This window comes from Botryllus schlosseri, chromosome 2 (genome assembly GCF_051294905.1).
Source record: "Botryllus schlosseri isolate E-star chromosome 2, Bs_hap1, whole genome shotgun sequence".
In the NCBI taxonomy this organism is placed as follows: domain Eukaryota; kingdom Metazoa; phylum Chordata; class Ascidiacea; order Stolidobranchia; family Styelidae; genus Botryllus; species Botryllus schlosseri.
In genome coordinates, this window is record NC_137237.1 from 19,217,279 (window position 1) to 19,234,254 (window position 16,976).

At 40.9% G+C, this 16,976-nt stretch overlaps 2 protein-coding genes across 2 annotated transcripts in view; one reads left to right on the forward strand and one right to left on the reverse strand.

The window, feature by feature from the left end:
* The first annotated feature begins 1,830 nt into the window (after positions 1-1,830).
* LOC145434026 (ribosomal protein S6 kinase alpha-3-like) overlaps positions 1,831-16,976 on the forward strand; it is a 59,427-nt gene continuing 44,281 nt past the window's right edge. Inside the window, exon 1 of the mRNA XM_080311305.1 lies at positions 1,831-1,840. The gene's annotated coding sequence lies outside the window, so the exon portion shown is untranslated. The remainder of the gene's footprint in view (positions 1,841-16,976) is intronic.
* The window catches only part of LOC145434018 (uncharacterized), a 33,015-nt gene continuing 29,166 nt past the window's right edge, over positions 13,128-16,976 (reverse strand). Inside the window, exons 37-38 of the mRNA XM_080311294.1 lie at positions 14,534-14,671; positions 13,128-13,363 (exon numbers count right to left, since the gene is read on the reverse strand). Of these exons, the coding sequence (XP_080167420.1) occupies positions 13,211-13,363; positions 14,534-14,671 (291 nt within the window). The 3' untranslated portion in view covers positions 13,128-13,210. The remainder of the gene's footprint in view (positions 13,364-14,533; positions 14,672-16,976) is intronic.

A 16,976-nucleotide genomic window follows, 5' to 3' on the forward strand; every position in this document is an offset into this window, starting at 1 on the left:
ATTGCTAGGTGGATGACTAAAAAAAAAAGTCATCTTTCCGCTCGAAGCTCAATATAGCGTTTTTCGCTCCGAAATACCCTCCGGAGCGTCACTTCTGTGCTAATTTACGGCATATCACTCGCAATTTGCTCTAAATCTGACCTCGATTTTCAAAAAAGAGGACAAAAGCTCAAAAAAGAGGACAAAAGGGCGTCCTCCGAGGACACTTTCAAAAAAGCAAAAAAAAGGACAAATCCTCTTAAGAGGACGAATGGTAAGCCTAAATAACACGCTCAAGACGGATTCGAATGACGATAGCTGACAAATAGTGTAGCAACAGCAACTAACACACAGCTTGATGAAGATAGCAGGCACGTAGTGCAGCAACGGCAACAGACGACCGAATGAACGTGATGACGTAAGTAAGATTTACAATTAATTTTGCGACAACGTAAATAACCAACAGATGGTGGTCCGCAGACGCTTTATATAGCGGTAAGAACAGCCTATCTGAAAAGGCTTGATTACAAATGATTACTAAAATCGGGATTAAGAACATGAAAGCCCTGCAAATCGCTATTGTAGTGTGCATACAATTGTCGCGACGCGAGTTGGTCAATGGCGACGTCCGAACCCTGCCCAGTTGTCGAATATAATAGGGCAGTGCTTTTCAACCTTTTTAAGCTTCATTCGCACTTTTTTTGTAAAATAAATTTCATTCGCACAAACTAACCGAAAATTTTTATACAAAATGAAGATGAAAATACAACATTTATTTGATCAGATTTGCAACAAATTGCCTACTATGTATCTTAAGCAATCAAGTGTTTCATTAAAAAGGCTACTATTTTCGCTCGTTTTGATTTCAACAATTTCACTAAAACCCTTCTCGGCCAAACAAGTTGTTGAGTTTTGTACAAGAAGGTTTATTAGTGCTTGGGTGACCAGGTCTTAAAATCTTTTCTGCATTCCCATCCAAAATACGACGTATTTTTTTCACAATTGAAAAATGCTTGCTGGATGAAATCGATTTTGAAAGCTGACAAAAAGGTCTAGGAGGCTCCAGTATATCGAAAGGGTGAAAAAACCAATTGTTTGTGTTGTGACTTTTGCATTATGTCTTGGAAAATTAGGTCCAAACGATGAAGGAGAGTGGGCACATTAGAGCTCGCCCCCTTATGATAAGTTGCTCCATTTTTTTTTTCGATTTCCCATTTTCTGTCTCGCGAGTATGTGGGAAGAACAAATGAACTCACGATACTGTGTGTTCTTCTCTTGAGCTTACTCTAACTAAATACTAAATACAGTAAATAACTAAATACAGTCCATCCTCAAGATTACCGGACCACGACTGACCTATCGATCTCGCTTCCAATGACATGCCGCCCTATTTCTTGTCGCTTTCTTTTTCTATACTATCTTCTTTACTTTCATTCAGTGTGCATGCCGCCTCCTTACATCGCCTAGGCCAAGGTGGGTGTCCGATTCCATAGACAACTCCTAGTCGCTTCGACATCTTCCTTTCTCTTCATTGTATCGCATTTTTTGTGGTGCATTGAACTGATAAAATTGCTAATAAACCAATGAATGATGATGATAACTTGAGAATTCATAACAGTTTAATAAAGTCAAAGCAGCTTTTTGGGCTAGCAGCTTTTTGGGCTAACACCAAAATTTGAGTTTTTGCGGCATCTCACGACCCGAGCCTCACCCATGAAAAGGATTTCAGTTTTAATATTACAGTAGTAGCCTATATGCTACGATCTTACTGACATGTATGACATACAGAATGACATATGTCTGACGCACGCGATCTCAAATCAGGGTGAATTAAATTCCTCTGCGTGTCGCAGTTGTATTACTGCAGTCTACTCAGATTGCAAGAACCGTACTATCCCTTGCCTACAACGGAGCAGTAGGGTTGTGACCAAGTCACATTGCTCCGAGTCACGAGTCAATCTTACTTTTGTGGTTTTGACTCGAGTCATTTTCAATTCATCACCGACTCGAGTCCGAGTCCAAGTCACCGTGTAAAGGCTCAAGTCCGAGTCATAGTGTAATGACTCGAGTCGAGTCCAAGTCACAGTATCGAAGTCTTGTTCAACTCGTGTTTTCAATCCTGAATTAGCTTATAGCTTATGGAGAATCAACGAATTCATCCTACATGCTATCTGATATATAGAAGCAACGAATTCACGTATAGATACCAGCTGATAGAAAATCAACAGATGCATGTTTATGTAAACGTACAGTTTTTCTTCCACATTATCAGGTGTTCGACTAAAAAAAAAGGGCAGCTTTCCTCTGCTCAGCTCCCGAAATAGCCGCCGGAGCGTTACTACTATGAGAGAAAATTTTGGATTAGTTACAAATAGAGATTTTCGAATTTTACCGGCTACCTCATGATAGTGTTATATCGTGTAAAAATAAGATTCATAGCAAAATTGGCTCAATTCCAACTAGAAAAAGCGAATTTATTAGAGTGGAATATTTTGGATATCTCAAAATAGTCGGCTTACGACTAGCATGTAATTCTTAATTATATTATACGAAATAATTTCTCACCAAAAACACTCCCTTTATTTTCAAATATAAAATTTTCTCCTCTAATATCATTGATTCTACTTATTAAAATTAAGCCAGATGCAGTGTTCTTTTTATGCAACATAACAATTTTAATATACATTTTAATAATATATTCATATTAAAACCCGAAGCTTTTCGAGCTGACACTTTTCAAGGGCAATCGTCAGCAAATGGAGAATTTCAAAAACATGCATCTAGCTACATTGCATACAACCAATTATGACGTCATAGAAACAAACAACATGAAATACAGGCAAACCGCGAGCGCAGCTAGTGGCCAATTTTCAGATTCACTAAAAATTCCTTCTGCTGACACAGGCGCGGTCGGTGGATTTTAATATAAGTCGATTCCAGTGCAGACAGATGGAAATTAGTGCGGCCTCTGCCTAATATAGAAAATCTTTCATCGCAATAATTTTTAGCGCAAGTTGCATTCTCAGCCAAATGCTTGCCGATGGCAGAGTTCATAGCCATGGCCTGATTACGTTCTAGTAATCGCAGATCAGTTACGGCTGCGTCCAATGTTCCCTCTAATTTTTGACGAGTCTGCGCAAACACGCCAACTCGCTGCGCAGGCCCATAGACAACAGTGCGCAACCCGGTCCTTCATATGGTGATAACCCTAATTTCTGGGGGGCTTCGCCCCACAGACCCCCCTCGGCCGTTGCGATTTTTGCCGCTACTTTTAATCTATGTTGCGTGTCCGCTTAGTGGCTCTGTAGCCTGGACGCGCGAAGCGCGAAAAAATTATATAATTCATAATTTAATCGGTCAAAATGATCGGGATTTGCATATATATTGCTATCAATTTTGATTCTCTCTCTGCTCACGTAACCAGACTTACCGGTAGAGCTGATCGAGTAACGTGTGTTGAAAAAGGTAGGACCCCTAAATAATATCAAATATCTTCGGGCGTACCCTTTCGGTACATGATGCTCTTTCGTGTCCTCCTATCTGCTGTGTCAAAAGATACTGAAATCGCCCAAACGTACTAAACTAATACGTACACGATTTCAAATTGTTATTTTTGCTTTGAAAAAGTTGCATAAATTTCCAAAAAATTACTCCATGATTTATGTTTATTCACGAAATAATTTGGGTTCCCATTCGAGCTCGGGTCGCCCATTTGGGGGGTTCGGGGTGCGGTAGTTACGGTCCTGTGCGTAACACCAGACGTGCGTGTATCCATTCGAGTCACATGATTCATTGATAGAATCAAAATACAGCATTTACATTCAGTTTTATTGCATTACACCAGATAATCACATTATGAGTGTAGATGGGGAACTGCGCTCTAAACATGATGTGGTTGAAGTTAAAGCCATTGAGGGCATTTATTCTTCTCAGAACTCCGTCGCGTTTGGGCTCCCGCTGAAATATTTTCGGGATATGCACCAGCACACGTGCGACTCTGTGGTGTCGCAAAGGGCTAAGAAGCATTCACCCGCAATTGCGATAAACCTCGACATCATGGATATCGCACGTGTTCTGTGGTGCATATATTGAGGGTGTTTTGGCTACAGTTCGAGTGCGGTGGCTTTCTGAGGAAAACGAATGTTATTCTTTTCCATATTTTGCTTCTCCACATACTTTGCAGAGCACACCTTTATCGCTCGAAAAAGATAAATTCTCACCTAATTTTACAGATTTTTCTTCCGTTTTCACATGCCCCGACAACAGCTATGTTAAACGAATCGCATTTTTTGCCAATTTGGCTTGGTGAGGAGATGAGAAACTACCCATTGTTTTGCCATTAATAAAAGCGGCCAGTAGAAACAGTGCTAAGCAGAATTTGTGAGTATTCGCTCAACGTTGGCCACACCGGCAAGCAGCTAGGAGCTAGCCAAAACACTTGTAGCGACACAAATGGACGCCTGTAACCGCAAGTACCATAGACGGCGAATCCTGTTGTTGTGCGCCCATCTGTGACGTCACAATTAATCAGTGTACATATGGTGACATACTATGGATTACCAGTAGACAGACATACACGCACGAATATCAATATATTCGAGATAGTGTAATGGTTATGCGTCCGGCTTCTCGAGCGGTAGGTCGTGGTTCGATCCCCGGCCGGGTCACACCAAAGACTCGAAAAATAGTATCCGCAGCTATCCTGTTAGGCGCTCAGCAATCACGGATAGCATGGAGGAGAAAAAAAACGGGGGCGCAGACTAGATGACCTCATGGGGCCGTATCGCAACTCCGTCGCCAAAGCGTCTCGATGGTGCGGCGAGAAAAAATATCATATCTATGCGATCGATGTAGGCCTATCGCGTTAAAAATTGATGTGACGTCTCAATACCGGCAGATATAATGATACGAATATTCAAGTCTGATTGAAGCAAGAACAAGATCAGCGAATGACCTTATCGACAGAAGATACCCGTGTAAACGAATCGAATAAAATCACAAATTTGTGCTGCTCAGAAGCTGATCTAATGCAATGCCCTACAGTGCATATAGTCGCAGTGATCTACCTTTGCAAAGGGATGGATTTTTTCAACAATATTGGTGCTTGTACTTGCATATTATGCATATTATCCTATGTTACCATACATGATCAGATTTGCCTGATGGTAGTGTGGACTTCGAAAATTCGCGGCATGTAATTGTACAGTAAATCTTACACAATGTTCATGCCACGCGGAGAAGACTATTCGTTGGTTTCTCGCAGTTTACCTTCGAGCTATCCCATTGTTATTTATAACTTTGTTAAGTCAAGTTAAACCATGTTATTTCGCCATTCCCACAAATGATTGCGCTATTGAAATGATATCAGTATCGCTCACGCGTACGATACCATTCTAAAAGAAAAATCTCTTTCGTGAGGCGCACACGATTGCAAATTCTCATTGCTTCACGGAAAGCAATATTTACCTTTGCGGACCGCATCTGTAGGCCTACCTCGGTTTCAGACTTCAGCAATAGCACTATTTACCCCTGGCAATGTTCCCTCTCATTTTTCTCGAGTCTGAGCGCTGGCGCGGTGCCTTGGACAACAGTGCGCAATGATTTTAAAAAAAAGTCATCACTTCGGATTTTTTGTGCGCAGCCTGCCTAGATTTTCTGTGCCTAGATTTTCTGTGCGCAGAGACCGTTTCAGCACTGCGCATTTGCGCACGTGCGCAGCTTAGAGGGAACATTGGCTGCGTCTTCGCGAGAGTCCAGTGTGCGTGATCTAATAATGCTCGGAACATGTTGTTTGATGCGTTCCTGCAAGCGCTGAGTTGTTCCTCCCACGTACCGACAATCACAGTGGCACTTGAAATCATCGACTATTGCTTTGTTGAGAAGCAGGTAGAACATCTTTGCGCGTTGCAGGAAGCAATTGTTTGGTGGTAAACACAACATTCGTTTTTACGTTATCGTAACAACGATTGACAGCAGAAATCAATTGCTTTTCAAACCGGGAAGAGATTGGGCCCAGCCACGGTAAATGTATATATACATTTTCCTCAGATCGTGTGTTCGTGTTTTGTGACTTGTTGGGATTGAAATTCCTGAGTTTTCTGTCAACAGAACTCTTGATGATGTGTTCGGGGTACCCGTTATCGATTAGAATTTTGCGGATATATTCTAGCTCCGCGTTTAATTTTTCCTCCGAACAAATCATCAAGGCTCTGTGCACCAACGTGCCAATCAAATTTAGTTTACGGCGATTCGGGCTAAAAGAATTCCAGCGTATATAATGCTCTGTAAACGTTGGCTTCCGGTAAATCGAAGTGACAGAGCTAATACCCCGTTTTTCCACTAGAACGTCTAAGAATGGTAACGAGTTAGCACGCTCTTTTTCAAATGTGAATTTTAAAGACGAGTGTAGAGAATTCAAGTTATCAAAAAAGTCATGGAACTCCGTCTCATTTTGACAGATAACGAAAGTGTCGTCGACATAGCGACGGTACATGAATGGAGGCTTGGTTTCATCTGTCGCGAAAAGTCTATTTTCATGGAATCCCACAAATATATTGGCTAAAATCGGGCCAAGAGGGCTACCAATAGCTACACCGTCGGTTTGCATGTAGATGGTATCGTTAAAACTAAACTCAACAGAGCAAGTAGCCGTATTAAGAAGTTCAACGAACACTTTACGCGAGAAGGAAGGTGGTGCTAAATCACCACCACCATAGAGCGCGTCCGCACAGATATTAATGGTCTCCTTCAGCGGCACGTTCGTGAAGAGGCTAACGATATCATATGAACCGAGAAACATATTCGAGTTTGGAAGGTCGGTTGTTTTCATCTCGTGCGCGAATGTAAACGAATCAGCGACGCAATGCGAATCATACATGGAACGAACTGGCTCCAAAATACCGATAAGCCACTTCGCGAGCTTGTGCTGCGCCGATCCAATCATAGAAAGAATTGGTCGAACGGGCACGTTGGTTTTATGAGTTTTCGGCAGTCCGTACATACGTGGCATCTGTGCCCCGACCGACAATTTTACCAAGTAGCGACCCAGTAAAATAAATAAGAAGTTATTTGTGAATAACCCTATACACTATTATTTGCGAACAACCCTAACACAACATTAGCCATGCATTTTTACTCACGTGCACAATGCCCATACCTAACAAAACGTCAAAAGGACGGAGTGTATTGTGTGTTTTCACTGACAGAAGATCAAATAAATGATGAGTTACAATTCAAAAATACTAAAGTGTAAAGAAGATCCTCATATATGTTATAGCGGCATGGCCTTAGAATAAATCAACATCTACTGAAACACGTTCCACTGGTGCACTAGATACAGGAATTGACAAGCATTTTTTAACCACATTGAAGAGCATTGGATACTCATTATTTCTGGTCGCCCAATAATGCAAAGAATCATCGTCTTCAAATCTACACATGAGCTTATCAGTCTCTTCCAAGTACTTGACCATCTGAGTCATTTCATTGCCTCTAATTGAACTTTGCTTCGATTGTTTGCTTGTATATTTGGAAAGTCTCGAGTACTTTGATTGCGGAGGATCTATTACCTCTTCATCACAGGATGATTTTGTACAATGCATTGCTACTATATGTACCATTGTCTGTTGTTTTTACAGCGGCATATCTGATATCAGGCGAGTGCAACGAAAGCAGTGGCGAAAAATAGCGATATCTGCAGAGTTCGTCATATGCATTGATCAAGCCAGTACGATTCCAGTACGACTTGGGTCGAGTCATGCGTAATGACTCGAGTATAAGTCGAGTCAATCCAAATATTGACTCGAGTCGAGTCATTTTCCCTTTTCAAGAAAATGACTCGAGTCAAGACGAGTCACCAAAAATTCGTGACTCGAGTCTGACTCGAGGCGAGTCATGACTCGAGTCATTACAACACTGAATATCCATATCGAATGGTTAGGCCATCCAGCATCGGTCATTTTCGGCCAAGGTTTTGTCGACGCTTATGTTTTGGCACCGCATTTACATCAGCGGTTTGTTGGCCAGAACTTTACGTCTTCATGTACCCGACGGAGAAGGGGTTGGCCTTGAAATGAATGAGTCTCACAGACCTGAACTCGCTCGTTGCACATCTCTAGTCCATCTCCCTACACTAGTTCATCCCAACGGTCATCGACCATGTTTACCAGTCGGACAAATCTTATCATGATAAAGCAATATTTTCTGCATGTCTCGCTTATTGGCTTACAGTACCAAACACCGTGACCTTAGATCTGTAAAAACTATATCGCAGGAATTTTTGCAATGAATTCAACAAATATTACATGCACATTAACAGATAGCTCTGGCACCGTGTCGACCCAAAATCACACCCTTTGCGGTCCATACTTTAATAACCCTTGAAGGAGTAAAAATTTGCGTTACAATAACTTGCAAATGCGAGTCTTTAATGTTGGCATTTACGACTATCCTCGTGTCTCGCACTAATCGAACAGTTATTACGAAAGATTGTTTGGCGAAAGAAAGCAGGAAGTCAATTTGACGTCATTTTTTCAGTCTGTCGCAGGCTCCGACGGGCTGATATACTGTATTTCGGCCACTACACAAGCTTCCAAACAAGGCTTTTGGTAACGTAATAATTATAATGAGAAAATATTAATTCACTACGGCTTGTGAGAGATACGATTAGTGGTGGGTTGGAAGTTCAACAAGTTTTTACAATTGCGCCGCAACAACAAAAGTTACACTGCCCTTGAATTTCCTATTAGGTTTATTTGAATTATTTCAGGTCAGAAAAATTAACAATTATTATTCGCAATTTTCATTCGCACTCAGCCGAGATTTCCATTCGCACTATTCGCACCACCTTCGTCATTCGCACTCATCTGGGATTTTCATTCGCACCAGAGTTGGATCAATTACATTATTTCAGTTCAATTACAATTACTTTCATGCATTCATGCATGTTTCAATTACATTACAATTACTCCATGCTAAAAATATCAAATTACAATTACTCCTTGCATGCTTCAATTACATTACAATTAGAATTACAATTGCTGCTGTTGAACATGTAATTGAATAATGATAAATTCAACCGTGCTCCTTGACAACCGTAGCGTCGTAATTAACAACAATTCAAGTATTCATGTTCCATTCATGATACGCAAATACCCGGTAATTAATAAAAGAAAAACGTTTTCGAACTATTCCAGTATGTGGTATGTCGTTGAAAAAAGTATTATAATCATGCACGGGTTGGATTTGCGTATATAGTATATAAATAAAGAAATAATATTATTTTAATCGAGGGACGTAGGAATTAGGATGAGGGGTGAAAACAAAACCGTGCTTTGTCAGATAAGACGTTATATAATATCCAGTGGTCTGGTTAGTAGCCAGACGAAGTAACGATGCAGCATCGTGATCTGAAATCGTATTGTAGATTGCCAACCCACGGATAGATGCGCAAGATGTGAGTCACGGATGAATGCAGTGCCGGCTAAAAGTAGCAAACTTTGTAGTCATAGAGCTGGCGATTCAGGCGTCCAAATTTGATGCATCTGGTCTTTATCGTAAGCTATTGATGCACTAATTCCGAAAATACAAATTAAAATCTCGTCAGGGCAATGTAACTGCTCCAAAATAACCGTTTAAGGCCGACTGTTCTGAAAAGTGAGAGCGCCGCAGCAGCATGACCACAACAATGACCAATTACTCCCAGCGATTGTTCAGAACAATGCCGATTCCCAGACTTTCACGACTATTTTCGGGATGGTACCATTGCCTGGAAATATACTTTTATTGCGGAATCAGTGCGACACTAGCTTTCGATTAGGACCATACATATCAAATTTCGACGCTTGGATCGTTAGCTATGGGACTATCAATTCTGCTGCTTTTAGCCGGCTCAGCAGTTCGCTTCTCGGCGTATTCAATCGTGAGTCACGTGTTGCGAATCACTCCGTTGGTTAGTAATCTAATAATTGTATACAATGGCAGCCGAGGCCAGCATAGCGGTAAAAATAAAAAAAACTTCGCCCGCAACGGCGCAGTCAAGAGCTTCCCCGAATGGATCCACCAAATTCCTTGTCGACATTTAAAGAGAATGCATTATAAGTCAATTATTTTATGTTGTGCTTGTCAGGTCTCAATAGCAATTTAATGTAATTGAAATTGTAATTGAGCAAAATTTTTGTCAAATTACAATTAAACAAAATAAAAATGCTTCAATTACAATTACATTGAAATATGTAATCAATTACATTCAATTACATTACAAATTACAATTGATCCAACTCTGGTTCGCACCACCTTCGTCATTCGCACTGCAATATTTTTTCATTCGCACAAGTGCGAAACGTCACACAGGTTGAAAAGCACTGTAATAGGGCAATTATTGATCGGATCCGCGCTTTCCAATTTATAAACATAAATTTCGCAGAGGTGATCAGTAACGAAGTACTTCTACTTTTTGGAAGTACTTAAGTAGGTTTCCTCTACTTCGTGTAGGCCTACTTACTCAAGTAGATCTGATATTCTGTACTTCTACTTCGACATATTTTGTCATCTACCTACTTTTCGCTATTTTCAGTTTTTCAAGTAGAAGTAGTTTAATCCCCCAATACGAAAGATAGCCTAAGGAATTTCGGGGCTGTTTTCAAGAAGTACCCACATTTAATATTCAAAAAAGTCCAAGTATAAAGCCCAGAAATTTTGTTGCGCTTCGCGCACAGTAGATATGGAGTGACAAATACGTTTTCACGAAAGTACCACTGAATATAATTTAGGTACCGGATTGCTTGGTTCCGCCCACACTGCATTGTCGCCCATATCAAATATTTCAACACAGTAAATATGGCCCCCCATCATCAAAACTACCGTTTTGCAATCTAGCAATTACCTATCATTTCGTAATCTAGGAGTTCATGACGTTTCCTACTAATCTGGAAAATCCGGCTTTTTTTAAGGTTACACCTGTTTTAGCAGGTCACCTTTGAAGCTTTATGGACAAAAGACAAAATATATTTTCCGTTTTTTAGAAGTGGTATTTGTATTTCACTTTCAATTCCGAGTATCATACTTTAAGTTCTTTGTCTGCAGAATATACATGTTGAGTGTTGACGCATAAAAACAAGCGTAGTAATGCCTCTGTTTTCCGAAAATAAAGCTACACGAAACATAACTTTTACGATCCACAATACCGTATTTGTTATTAACGTATACTAATCACGTGAAGTGTTGAAACCGTATCCGATACAACATCTCCGTATTGCTCATCGCCTAAACTTGCGGCCTTATAATATGAGGTAGGGCGATATGTCATGATATTCTCTAAAACTGGGTCTTCTTGTAAACAAAGGGTTAGTATCGCATTTTCATATCCATACTATAATTTGCATCCCATGATGCGATAGAATGCTTATTCTGTCGAAAATTGATACTTCCTGGGATGCATCAATACAAATCAAGCTCTGTGCATCTTCCGCATAGCTCAATTTGTGGCTTTTGACAGTCCATGCGAACAAATTAGGACTGTTGTCAAAACTACTTACTGACTTGAGTAGATTTAACGACAGTCAATTCTACTGCTACTTCAAGTAGTTTTAAGTGGCTTGTGGTAGAAGTAGATCTACTTGAGTAGATTTTTCCTTATACTTTTACTTGAGTAGCTTTATTGACTACTTTAACCACCTCTTATTGTGATTCGTTCTTATCTGCTTGATACACTCGTATTCTTGAATTCTCGCGCAATGTGACTTGGGAGCTTGCAGTATAATTAGTTACTGACTTGTGCAGTGCACTCTGTATGGAATCGGTGTCCTGTGCTCACACAATTCCTCATTTTTTTAAATGAAATTACATCTCTGCTCACCTGTTGTATCAGGCAAAACGTACCGAGATTCCAGTTGGGCAGTGCACAGTTTTGAATTGAGTTTGCAAATACTATATACTACTAAGTTTGCTATACTATTTTTCCCTGAGGAAGCCTTGAAACCTTGATTGGGCGCGTCCCAGCATACGAGACATAGTACAAAGGTACGAACGTTACCGGAAAAACCACATTTCCGAAGTCATTATCATCCCACAACATTGTCCAAAATATACAATGAAATCGGTATGGTCGAAAAAATACTGAAGTATTTCAATGTGATGGATAACAGGCATTATGTTCTGTGTGGTGGCACAACAGGTACATGTTTGAACTTTGACATAGTGCATTATGCTGTGACGTCATAATGAGTGATACTCGAATACTCTACTCGAAGCGTAATACGTGATTAAGAATCAAATCACTCAAGTATTCAATTTTGCCCAGCCCTACTGGTAACCAGCGCACCAATATCTAATTTCAAGCCATTTGGTATAAGAGAGATATGATATTATTTTTCGCCTGCACCATCAAGATGCTTTGACGACGGAGTTGAGATACGGCCCCATGAGGTCATCTAGTCTGCGCCCCCGTTTTTTTTCTCCTCCATGCTATCCGTGATTGCTGAGCGCCTAGTAGGATAGCTAACCATTTTTCCAATCTTTGGTATGACCCGGCCGGGAATCGAAACCACGACCTACCGCTCGAGAAGCCGGACGCACAACCATTACACTATCTCGCTCGGTGGATTTCTGCTGATAAGATCGCGACATGCGCTCATTTTAGCAGTTACAGTCGAGCAAATCGCACCATTTCAAGATTAAATCAGACTGCATGGCTTGATATTAACGAGCAGTGGCAGTAACGGCATTAAAAGGCCACGTCACTGCTTTAATGATGTACCATTTGTACAATGTACAAAAAGTACATGCACAGTGCACACGGATGCAGGGGACAAATGACAAAAAAAGTAGCCATAATATGTTTTCAAGGTATAGGGCATGGGAATCTGACTGAAAACCTGGACTTTTTGAAACTCGGTCAATTCTGAACAACCCTAACGTCCGTCTATGCTAATTAGCGTCATTTATGCCCATTTTCAGTCGAATCTGTCCATTAGCCTAGCTTTAAAAGTTGAAAAGCAGGACGTATTGCCAAAAAATACATTTTCAAAACCTGAAAAAAGAGGACAAATCCTAAAGGAGGATGTATGGTAACGCTAGGGTTATACTTATACTATCCAATCACAACGCTTTATATACACCCCACCGGTTTTTGACATTACTCTGCACTATGATTACAACTACATCTCGGTATATTTTCAAATAGTTTTCTAACATAACATTTCAAGTTTCAAATCCAAAAAAACTAAAACCGAAATCACAACTCCAGAGTAGGATAGAGCCTTCTCGCGTTTTCAAGTATCTTCTCTCTCGCGTCAGGATGATATTTAATGACACCCTGCAGATCGCCCATGCTCATGGTGAAAACATCTACGTAAGTACGAGCTCTCAGCGAGCAAGGCTGCCGAACCTGGAAAATCGAGACCGCCGTAAATAATCCCGGTAATCGACAAATGCGGTCAGTAATTTTTTCCGAGTAGGTTTTACTTGTACTGCGTGCAATTATTCTCAACAGTTCATTAGGCACATCTGCTTACTTTTAACATTCTGGATGTTGTAAAGAAAAAGTAGTTTCGTGATATACGCTTTTATGAGTGAAATTGTCAAAACAACAGGACAAAATTGCCCAGTATCATGGAACTGAATGTATTGTTGAAAATTGCGCCTAGCCCTACTGGACACCTTCTGGCAAATGCGGTAACATCAATTGGAGTACAATGAAATATGTACTGGCAGTGGGGTGCGTGAATAAATAACTAGAAAGAGCACTCTCATCCAGACTCGAATCGGCCTTGAGTTTGATTTTACCTAGCCCTGCATAAGAGATACTACAACAACGAGTACATCTTGTATTAAACAACAACCAGCCCTACACAGAGGTTGTCAAATTAGTCAGCGTAGTAGAGAAGAAATATCGATTTTCAAGATATGTCAAAATTACTTTGCGTGTGGTTTTTGTCTTTGTGTAGATTTTGTGTACTGACTGTTACCTCGGACGTTGATCATAGCGCGTGCGACTGATTGATTGCTCGGTAATTAGTTCGAATGGTGTTGGTTGATGGTCGTGAATATTGGCACACAGAGCTCGTGTGACCCGTGGAGATAGAGGTCGTTTTGCTGTTTGTTGCGTTGCAGTTGCGGCATTTTTCCGTTTCGTCTTTTAAATATACTTCGCACAAGGCTTCACATAAAACAGTTGATATTAGGTCTATATTTTACAAATTGCATCTTTGCGATCAACACAAAATTATTATTGACACCGTAACATATTCAGATACTGTGATACAGGAGATAATTTGCAGTTTTCATGACAATTTCACTCGTAACAGCGCTGCAAACACATCCCAAAACGACTTCCTAATGTTTTGCCCAAAAATGTTATGCGGTGGTAGTCTAAAAGCACGACCGCTCGAGTAATTAGTGCAAGCAAGGTGAATCCTATTTGTGTACTCTAAAAAAGTAGAGGTACTTTGTCACTGAGCACCACTGGCCCTGCAAAATCTCAGTTAACCCGAAACAGTAAAATCACGAGGCTAAATGCATCAACAAAGTAGCGGCAAGCTAGATCAATTGCGGTTACCTTTGATAAAACGCCTTCGTCCAGAAAGCTTTCTCCTTCCTGGACAAGCCTCAACGGAACTTTATTTCCGTATTCGTCTCTCTTGACGGCTTCTGCTACCCCGCGATGCACGATATACATCTCACTTCGAATATCGCCCTGTGATAAGCCGAAAAAATTATTCAGCCATTCAACACGTACAATGCCACCGTGACAGTTAGACGTGAAAACATGTACGATACGACATTGTACATTTTTGTCAATGGTGTTTTTGCGGCATATACACCGAGTGTTGCGGGGGAGATAGCGTAGTGGTGATGATAAGCGCATACTAATCGGGCGGCCCCGATTCGATTCTCGTTGGAGGTTTATCTTGGCTACTCTTGCCCCGCCCAGAAAAAAAAACGACGAAAGAAAGCACTCATGACAGCAGCAGCTTGCTGATTAGGTGATCAAGGAGTCTGCTACCAGCGGGGATCCCGAAAGCGCATTGGTAGGTTGGCGGATGAGGATATACCATTAATTCAGGACATGTTGAGGTAGGCCTACGAAATACAGCAGTTGCTCACAAAAACTTCTACAGCATGACCGCTTTATTGTGAAGGAAACGGCTGTAGCCTACATGCCTTGTTTTCATGTAGGGAAAGCAACGGTGCTTATGCAAGTGTTGAACGAATTCTTCGTTTCAGAAGGGACCATCATCATTGAATACCAATGTAGGGCTTAACAATGACACTATACTTTGTGTGATCTTATTAGGCTCAAGCTGTAGTATATAGGTGACGTTTTGAATGCTCTAGGGATCGACTGAATCATGTTATCAGATGCTTACAGCAAATTGAATTCAATTGTAAGTGTTGTCAAAGTCCTTAATGATGCTGCAGAAAAGAGGCGTATGAACGAGACACTAACACAGAGAATTTTAAAGATTTTTGCAAATTTTGTACAACCCTAATACACACGATCTGTGCATATGCATACTATAAGTACATGATGCCCATTATGTCGCAGGACAAGGAAGGTGCAGATATACCCTTGTAATCTTTTCAAGTCTTGCACCACCCCTCCATGCTATCACGGTAATGCTGAGCGCCAAGCGTGAAAGCCACGGATACCAGTGTTACTAACAGAGGTGGTCAAAGTAGTCACCGTCGCTACTTAAGTAGAAGTGGAAGTAACGCTGGAATTTCTACTCAAGTAGAAGTAGGAGTGGTGGTTCACAAGTAAGTAAGTATTGTACGCTCATTTTTGCCTGCAAAACTGAAAACTGTCAAGTAGAAGTAGTCTAAAATCATAACTACTTAAAAAATAGTGTGAGTAGGCAAAATCTACCTCAAGTACTTCGTTACTGACCCCCTCTGGTTACTAATCAGGTCGTTGGTCTGACCAGGCAGGGGATTGAACCCACGACGCAGCCGGACGCTCCACCGTTACGCTATCTTGTCGACAATTAACGCTATCTAAGTGACTTCTCTATGATTTAGATCAGGGGTTCTCAACTTCCCTTGGATAACGGGCCGCATTTTAACAGCAAAAGACGCTGCGGGCCGCATAACATTATTACCATGTATTCGTGGGCTACTATTAAATTTAGACTACTGTAGCCTATTTACCAGTTGTATACGGGCCGGTATATGCACATTGCACATTTTAAACCCTTCTACCAGAGAACTGAACTCTCCGTTTCGAAACGTGAGCGAACAAGCATAAAATTACGGTAACTTTTTCGATACAAAGGCCAATATTACGTTGAGCTCTCAGTGATATGAGAAGAAGTCTGGCGTTCGGGATCATTTCTGAACAAACCAATCCACCCTTCTCCTTTCATTGCATGGCAAGGGCCCTGCACCATTAGTTACGGAAGTTAGCTTTGTCAAGTTGATGTTTTTCGCTGGTCCCCCTCCCATGTGTGCCAAGCCAGCATTTCCTCTACAAATATGTCCACTCTGATAAAACGAACCCAGCCAATTAGTTATGCAATGCCTGTCGAGTCGGTGAATTCGTCCAATGCTAGGATAAATTAGTCTCCGAGGCAACATGTTTCAGAACATGCGATAAAAAATCGACTGACATTGCTGTTACTCTTTTGGTCACGGTTGAATCAGACAACTGTAGCTTCGAAATATGTTAGGTGATGTTGTCATTGCTGCTAAGTTCTGGAAACAGCAAATACTCACACACTTTTATTAAAATTACACCTCTCTAACAGATTTATTGGGTTTAGCGATATCCCCAGCAATTTTGAACCATGTGTCTGCAACGTAGTCGGCAATTTTACAATGCCTCAAAATATGGATTGCTGGGCTTGACACCTAGCTACTAGCTAGCAACGTTTTTTGGAACATCGACAATGTCTATAACTCCAGACGAAACTGTCGTGGTATCATTTTAAGCTTCTACGCTTCGTTGGGACCTACTAAAACTGTTCTTCGACAAATATGACATATCGGTTTTCGCCGGTAAA